The 9,017-nt window shown below is 42.0% G+C and overlaps 1 protein-coding gene across 1 annotated transcript; it reads right to left on the reverse strand.

Moving 5' to 3' along the window:
• Positions 1 to 534: 534 nt before the first annotated feature.
• On the reverse strand, positions 535 to 8,598 carry LOC307268283 (sodium- and chloride-dependent GABA transporter 2-like; the record flags this gene model as incomplete). The annotated part of the gene is made up of 14 exons (XM_080050850.1): positions 8,412 to 8,598; positions 6,799 to 6,933; positions 6,497 to 6,637; positions 6,321 to 6,408; positions 6,096 to 6,228; positions 5,845 to 5,979; positions 4,572 to 4,675; positions 4,289 to 4,413; positions 4,033 to 4,145; positions 2,829 to 2,966; positions 1,944 to 2,046; positions 1,652 to 1,752; positions 1,341 to 1,511; positions 535 to 684 (listed from the first exon to the last, which is right to left on the reverse strand). Exons 1-14 carry the CDS (start codon positions 8,527 to 8,529, stop codon positions 535 to 537), a joined length of 1,755 nt encoding a protein of 584 aa, XP_079906976.1. The 5' UTR covers positions 8,530 to 8,598.
• Between the last annotated feature and the right edge of the window lie 419 nt (positions 8,599 to 9,017).

The following is a 9,017-nucleotide window of genomic DNA, read 5'->3' on the forward strand; positions in this document are numbered from 1 at the left end:
CAATAACACATGGTTTTAACCTGTTCTATACCTCTGACGTCTTTGTGTTAAATTTTCACAAAAAACATCCTTACAATGCAATTATTTTTAAGTTCTTGGGGGAACCTTTGAACTTGTAATAATCTTATGACTTTTAATTATGTTCATTTACATCATCCGTAGAATGTCAAGCTGAACAATAAATGCCAACATATTGATAGATTTCAGAGTGGAGTGACTTTTGTCCCTGAAACAAATGCCTTTGTCCCGCTCTAAAACATGTAAGTAATCCAATAAATGACCAACAACTTAATTTATTTTGCCTATCCTTCTTTGATCACATTACTGCCAGTCCTGAAATGCACCAGCACACTGCAGGCCTATTTTCTCCTGAGCCCTCCATATCCGTTGCATATTAAAGTAGATGACGTGACACCTCATTGTATCTCTCTCCCTGTTGTGACCTTTGGGACGGAGGCAATGGTGCAGCAAAGTCAACCCGATGAAACTGAAAAAACCCACACGTCTTTCATGTACGCATCACCAATGGGGGCCTCATAGGTTGGAGTCTCTCTCTGAGACCGGGTAGTAGCCATTTGTATTCATGGTGCCATCTCCCTCAGGGGCAAAGATGGCCAGCAGCCTCTCCTGCTCCCTCTTGGTTTTGGGTAAAGTGTCAGAGGGTGTGATGAGCAGCTGGATGCGCTGTAGAAAAAAGGAGGGGGGAAAAAACTATGTTAATTGCTCCAGTCTTGACCATCTTTATGCAATGAATTCCACAATAGGGGTACATTCAAGTCAAGACCGGTTCAGACGGTTCGGGGACAAAGTCTTCAGCAGGTGTGATCTAAGGTAAGAAGCTGCAGGTGAATAGCGCAACAAATCAGAAAATACGTATATATACCATTATCAAACAGATTTTGGATACAGCCTTTTTTCATTTAATAAATCAAAAAATATAGGAAACATGCATTTTCAGACAGTTAACAACACATGAACAAATCTAGTTTTGAAGAAACTAATGTAATACTGGCCGGTAACGATGATTGTATTGGAAAAATATACATACGGGAAACAGACAAGGTATAGTAAAATAAACACATACATTTTATTTTATTTTATTTATACGAGTATGAAGTAAGTGCTTGAAAAAACGATGTTTTTGCCTGCAGTGTCCTTCCTTAAGACGAACACCAAAACCAGCACACTGCTTGACATTAAAGGATAATCTCATAATAATCTCATAAATGGACTGAAACTGTAATAGTCCTCAATAGATTCATTTCAAACACACTAATTACCACCTTACTCTAGATCTCAAGAAAAAAAGTAATTGCAGCACTCCAAGAATCAACACTTACCTCTCTGAATGTCCCCTGGGTTGTGCTGATCTTGTACACCATCCAGAGCGGGATGCAGAGCATGGAGGAGAGAGCCAGCAGCCAGCCAATGCCATAGCCCCACCATGGGTACACATACTGGTTGTTGTACTTGAGAGGAGTGTATTTGATGAGGGAGAAGGCAAAGGTAGACTGGAGAGACAAGAAAAACAGAAGTATTACTATTGGTGGAAGACGGATTTTCTGCCGGAGGGGAGAAGGATGGACCAGCAGCTGCAGTCATGTTTTTTGGAAAGCCTCGGTACCGCTCCAGTTTGTTTGTTGATACTCACAATGCACGTGGCTGGGGTGATGAACAACCAACAGTACTTGATGTAAGGTCCTGGTCGGTAGCCAATCATGTCCTCAATGTTATCATAAAAGCGATCTGCACCTGGAAGAACACAGTAAACACAATTTTTCACTATGCTGCCTTAGAAATGATGGCTGAATAGGAATGTCTGCCAGTAATTAGGCTAAATAAATGCTCAATTAAGATACATCAGTAAAGAGAAGCACTGGGAAACACATTTTCTCCATCATCACCTACCTATGAAAGGCTTTTACGTTTATTGTAAAGCTTACCATAGACCCAAGCAATGCAGACAGACTCAAAGATGGCCATGAAGAGGAGACACATTCCACTGGCTGCATAGTAATCAAAGAGCTGGAAGACATACATGCCCCCCTAAAAAGAGACATATAAAAGCAATGAGTCATTATTACACAAGGTTAATTAACCTGCTCCACAAAACACATCTAATGAAAAAAAAATCTATTTAATTCTATGTATTCTCTCACACAAAACACAGGTAAACTGGGGAAAAAAATTATTGAGCTAGTAATATTTTTGTCTTGAAAAAAACAATTCAACTCAATAAATCCTGAGTCAACTGAAGCATCAGGTGTCTATATGCATGTATTGTTGCGACAGTATAACTGGCTTGTGCTGCACATTTACTAGACACTAGCTACTTAGTTGGAATACTCGCTCTAAACACTACACCCCCCTTATATAATTTTTTTTTTATAATCCATGGCATCTAGTAGATTTAAGATATACAAATTCAAAATGGGTAAAATTATGAAGGCCAAACCTAGAGGCTTCAGGTGTGACTTACACTTAAGACTTACCTAAGACACGCTGCATAAAACCTCTGACTTGAGCGTACTTACAAAATGATGACTTGATGACACCTCTGCAGAGCATTCATGTTTCCAGCTGTGCAGAGGTGAAACCATGTCAACTATGTTGGACTGTGTAATAGTTTAATGTCAGCAGAACAAAGCATCAAAACCATCAACCCCTCCCCAGCAAAAACCTGATGCTAGTGTATGTTTCTGTATAAAAAAACAGATAGGTAAAACAACATTTAAAGACACTAACCGTAAAAAAAAAAGAAAAAATATCGTAATTTAAAAATAAATCATGCAGTGAGTGAGTGTGTGTTCCCGGATTGTGAGTCCTACCTCCATCAGCATGATGAGGCCCATGAGGAAGGAGAAGAAGCTCAGGGCTAGCAGGAAGAGCTCCCTGCGGTATTTGCGCCGGAACACAGAGGGGTACATGTCCACTATCGCTGTCACCAGGCTCTCTACACAGACAAACTGGGGGGGAGAGGGGAGGGGGGTGAGCAGAGAAAGATAATCTGTTAGCTACAAAGAAGGAAAGGCACGCTCAGTAAACATCAACTTAAGACTGAAAATAAGTAGGGGAGAACGGGGGAATCTGTTCAGAGTTACTTTCAAGTGTTTAGAAAATTTGCTTTGCTTAATTGACCAAACCCCATCATATTTTGACATTAGTTCTGGAATGTGTGGCTATCTTTAAGGATTCTTACTGTTACAATATGTGTTGTTATGGTAGTTTCAGAGTGGAAAAAGTAAGTGGATCAGTTTACCCCACAGCTAGGGTAAAGTGAGCCACATGACAACTTTTTTTAAAACAATCATATTCTCACTGACCTTTGTCTTGAAAAAATTCTGCTAATGCCCAATTCTAGGAAACATCCTGAATTAATGGGAAATGTGTAAATTTGAGTGATAAATCATAGTAGCTCCCTTAGAGGGGAGCAAATGTAAAAAGTGGCTCAGATTACCCCATTCTCCCCTATACGAGTTTTAAAGGTCTCATATCAAGCAAATTTTTCAGGTTCAAAATTGTTAGTTGGGCTTCTACTAAACTGTTTTCATGGTGTATAATTAAATAAAAACTTTATGTTTCTCACAGTGCCATTACAATTTCAGCCTCTGTCTGAAACGCTCTGTTTTAGAGCCTGTCTCTTTAAGCTCTTCCTTACAAAAAAAAAGGTTCAGGGGTATCTGGGGGTGTGCCTATCACGTGATGAGGTAGTGTTAAGTTGGGTTGGTAAACGGGGGGGGGGGGGGATTGTGGTTTAAGGAGAAAGAAATCTGACTGGGGTTTTTGAACACAGGTTTTCAGGAAGGTGGAGTTGGAGAAAAAGAGAGATGGTTGTCTTTACTCATACTTTGTCACGCCTAGTTACACCGGGGAACCATATAAATGTTGAAAAAACTTGAAAAATTGCATTTTGCATAATAGATGACCTTTCAAGTCAAACCAGAATTTGATCAGGCATCTGCGTCATCATGGAGAACCGTGTGTGTGTGTGTGTGTGTGTGTTAATCAACTTGAGGTAGTAAGTGACTCTACCTGGCTGTCAAGCCCCAGGAAAACAATCATGATGAAGAAAAGGGCGGCCCACAAAGGAGCAAATGGCATCATGGTCACAGCGCGGGGGTAAGCTATGAAGGCCAGGCCAGGACCTATAGAGATGAATAGAAATACATAAACCGATCAAACAAACTCTGGCCAGAGGGTATATACTTGTATTTAAACAGATCCTTTTGAAGTTAAATTGCTATTCCTTTTGCTCTAAGCAAGCTCATGTAGGCAGAGCAGGCCTCACCAGATTCTGCCACTTCTGAGATTGGAACGTTTTCCTCATACGACATGAAACCTAGGATGGAGAAGATGGCAAAGCCTGCCACAAAACTAGTTGCGCTGTTCAGAAAGCACAACGACAGACAATCTCTGCAAACAGACATGAAGAACAAACATGGGGACATCATTCAGCTTCACATCCACAAATGCATGATCACATTAATCACACCTGAGGAGGTGCTGGATGTTTTTAAGATGGCAAAGATTTATTCGAAGTCAGGGTATAGATTTTCTTTCTTCTCACATACTTGTAGCAGTTGTTGTTGTACTTGTTGTAGCTTCCCAGTGCAGTCAGCGAGCCCAAACAGATGGCATAGGAGAAGAAGATCTGGGTGCCAGCATCCATCCACACCTTGCAACAAAATAAGAAATAAGTGAATGATGAGTGGGTTGGTGTATAAACTGTACAAAACCCTCACTTTATACAAAAAGGGGCCACGCAGTGTTTACACACTCCAGAGGAATTCACATGTGCATGTGTTTGCATGCTCAATTATTGACTGACGGTGAACGGTTAAAAGTTGATCATTGGTTGTTTTTCTCAATACTGATTGACAAGCCAAGCTTCGACATGTGGTGAGAGTACAGGATCTGTCATGAATAGCACAATCCGATGTCCGATAGACTTTAAAAATGCAAAAGCAGAGCCATTTGAAAGGAAAGCCTAGTTAGCTGACTGGTGTTTACAGTCCCAGTGGTGTCGGGGCCCCTGGGGTCCCTGTCCTCATTAATGGAGAGCAGATGCACCCAGCAGAAACTAGGGCTGCCCAGCAGAGAACCATGGGATACCTACATCCATGGGGAGTTGGTCGCTTAAATCTTCCAGAGGACCCTCATTTGTAATGTTTGTGTTTTTACGCCTCAGTGCCGGAGATAGCTGTATGCCGGATTATCCGGATGGACGTACGTCTGTCTGTCTGTCTGTATGTATGTATGTATGTATGTATGTCTGTCCATCCATCCGTCTGTATGAGCCATTCTTGTGAAGGTGATATCTCATGAACCCTTTGAGGGATTAGATATTGGATTTTGGAGGTCAATGTTCAAGGTCACTGCGACCTTGGGTATTGTGTACGCAATATGAATGCAATATCTCAAGAACGCTTTGGGGGATTTTCATCAGATTTGGCATAAAACTCAAGTTTCGATCCGGGGATAAACTGCACTGCATTGTGGAAGTCAAAGGTCAAGGTCACTGTGACTTCAAATCCAGTGAGTAAAATATTTTAAGAATGCATTAAGACCTTATGCCTCATGAACACAAGATCTCAAGAACGCTTTGAGGGATTTTTGTAAAATGTTTACACTTGGTTAAACAAATTTACACTTGGACCTGAGGGTGAACTGATTAGATTGTGGCTGTCAAACGTCAAAAGTCACTTTGACTTTACATATTGTCAGGTTGCAGTGACCTAGTACCATACTTTAGCTTCTTAGGACCACCACTGTCCTTCCACTGCAATTTTATGCCTCGCCGGTAGTTCTAGTTATATTTGAGGCGTTTGTGCGACAATGTGGTACCTGGGGATCCGCCAGTCGTCCCAGGTCAGGGGTAAGGTAGTATTTTATGCCGATCGAAGCACCAGGCAGGGTGAGCCCTCTGATCAACATCACAATCAGCATCAGATAGGGGAAAGTGGCAGTGAAGTAGACCACCTATGTAGACACATATAAACAACATCAATTGATTTATTTTAAAAAGGGTCTCCTTGTATTTTCTTTTCTGCTCTCACACAGTGCAGATAAGATCCCTTGGTCGTCTCTTAACCCACCTTTCCAGTGGATTTCACCCCCTTCCATATGCAGAAATAGCACATGACCCAGGCAATAAACAGACACAGGGCCAGGTCCCAGTTCAAAGAGCCCATTTGGTCGATGCCTGGGGAAATCCTCAGTGCTCTTCTCCTGCAGGGAAGAAACACAAGGATGTAAGACATCATTGTATACCTTTTCACACACAACAGCCACTTTTCTCCACAATGGGAAAAAAAACTCACTCCCAGAACTCAATGACTGGAGAGGTGCCGTTTGGGTTCATTGTTACGTTGATTGAGTCGTTCCTCCGCATAAACTCCACACAGTTTTCTGTGGAATGAAAGAAATAGAAAGCTTTCTCAAAACGTTTCAAAATCATTAGAGGGACTTCTCGAGTGTTTCCGAATATACTTCTTACCTGTGTTCCACGTGTTATTGCACGACGACCAAGGCAGGTCCCAGGAGAGGGAGAAACCAAGGTAGAAAATCCCCCAGGCCAGAACGACAATGTAGTAAAAGTTTAACAGAGTCACTATCACCTGTGTGCCGTAGCCTACACCTGCAAAAAGAAGAATTTTTAAGTATACAATGCATGTCGTTAGTATCACCAACAATCAATAAAAGTAGTTAGTGTTGCTTTCATAACTTTTGGCAAGTCTTTCAAGCTTTGCCAGTGTTCCATAATGGCTTTGATCCTAAGGTGATACATATCCTATCTACCTTCGAACAAGGGACTGATTTTCCTCCAGCAGGTGACCCCTCCCTCGCTGGTGTACTGGCCAAGGGCCGTCTCCAAAAAGAAGACGGGAACGCCACAGGTGAACAGGAAGATCATGTAAGGGATGAGGAAAGCACCTGAGAGGAGAAAGCAGAGAGAATGGTTGAGCATCTTCAGTAAAGTAGTATATGCCCATTTTGTTTCCATTTTAGGCTTGTGTCCAAGCATGCATTAGTGGTCAAGCAAGCAGGAAAACATTAGTCCTCAATCCATAGACGGAGAAATACATTAATTATAGGGGTTGGGTATTAGCAAGGATCTGACGATACGATGGGAATCACGATATGATGCATATTGGGATATTTTGAAATATTTAACTGTGTATTCAGTAGGGGCCGCTCTAATTTGTTCATTTGTGTCGTCCGTGCTGCTTCCAGCTTTCAGACTTCCACAACAACAAAAATGGACCCAGGAAATGCAATGCAACAGGAGCGGAGGTTTTAGTTCAAAACCCAAATACACAGATACAAATACAGACTTATAGCTCAAATTTGGACAGAGGTTTCCAAAACCCATGTGGTTTTCCCTTTGTGCAGAATATTCTGAAGAAAGATGTAAAACCTAAGGAAACTGTCAATCTTGATTTTTAAGTCATTGTTCCAACAACTGAAGATGCATCTTCTACATAATGATGATTCATGAAGAAAGTAAATTATTTTTAAGCTCTCCCTCCCCTACATTCACCCCTCACTTCCTTCCTCAGATTACCTATTAGGCTACTCATTAACTATTACTTATTACATAATAGTTTTTTCCCATCTTTAACTTAATGTGCTTCAATTCTTCTGCAACAAAATGGTTTTAAATAATTCTAGATTTCAGCCAAATTAACCGGGTTGGAACAATCACGGAAAAGTAAACCACGCAAAGTAGACGCGCTGTGCGATGGCATTGCATTTCATGCACAAAAATGTATAATTTGATTGTATGAAAGAAGACGTGGGCTGAAGTTGTTTCATAACTCTTGATGAGGCCATGAAGCACCGCAAGAAGACATTCTGACTAGAGCCACTGCCACTCTCAATTGGCCTTTTGTGTTGATTTGTCGCCGGGTGGCCGAAAGAATATTGGGCGCACTCAGATTTCCGCTTGTCTGCATGGACAGCCGCTGTGAGCGAGGAGCAACAACAGCTGTCTGACCCCGCTTAGCCCTGAACCCTGACCCTCTATAGCCGCCCCATAGAGGGCCAGAGAGGGGCGTCCAATTTAGAAGCCACACAAGCATGCCCAAAGCAAAACAAGACAACACAACACAACACAACACAACACAACACAACACAACACAACACAACACAACACTGTGGGTCCTCAGATACATCTGGCCTCATTTCTCTCACCCAGATCCAGTGAGTCTGAGGTTGCATTTCACCCAGATGTTCCCCTAATGTCTTTGCATGGATCTACTCTGATTTAAATCCCCACTTCATGTCATCACTCATCCAATTTAAAAAACAATACTGCATTGCTTTATTGTAATGGATTCTTTAATTCCACGCGGTGCTTGCTTTTACCGGTTTGGCACCACCTGTCATTGCTGATTTATGAATGAACTCACCCCCTCCGTTCTTGTAGCAGAGGTAAGGGAAGCGCCACATGTTGCCCAGGCCGATGATGGAGCCGGCCACAGACAGGATGAACTCCATCTTGTTTCCCCACTGGCCCCGCTCCTCCATCTTCTCCTCCGACTGGGGCAGCAGGTCCTTGGCTTGGCTGATGCCATTGCGGAGGCCTGCTTTGGCAGCGTCGCCTACAAAACAGAGTGAGAAAATAGGAGAGGAGAGTAGGATGTTATAGAAAACGTCAGGGGTGTGACAACATTGCCAGAATTGGAGTTGCTTTCTCATGCAGTGAGGCAACAGTGGAAGTTGAACAATGCACCGATAGATATTACTGTGTACAATTGTACAGATAGAAAAGCAACACAGCTTTGTTTACATGATACTTTTTCGATCAATTTGAGATAAGTGCAATGCAATCCCTAAACAAAAAAGTAACAACAATAACAATACAGCAATGACATTCTTGAAAAGCTGCCTTTCATGAACTTAGATCCATTCCAATCAGATTTGCAAACCTTACCTTTCATGGCAGTGTCACTTGATGCTGTGTGTAACTCTCGTCTCTGTCTCTGGAGATTTCCCAGTAAATGCTCAAGTTTTAG

The sequence above is a fragment of the Ammodytes marinus genome, assembly GCF_949987685.1.
Source record: "Ammodytes marinus genome assembly, chromosome: 22".
In the NCBI taxonomy this organism is placed as follows: domain Eukaryota; kingdom Metazoa; phylum Chordata; class Actinopteri; order Uranoscopiformes; family Ammodytidae; genus Ammodytes; species Ammodytes marinus.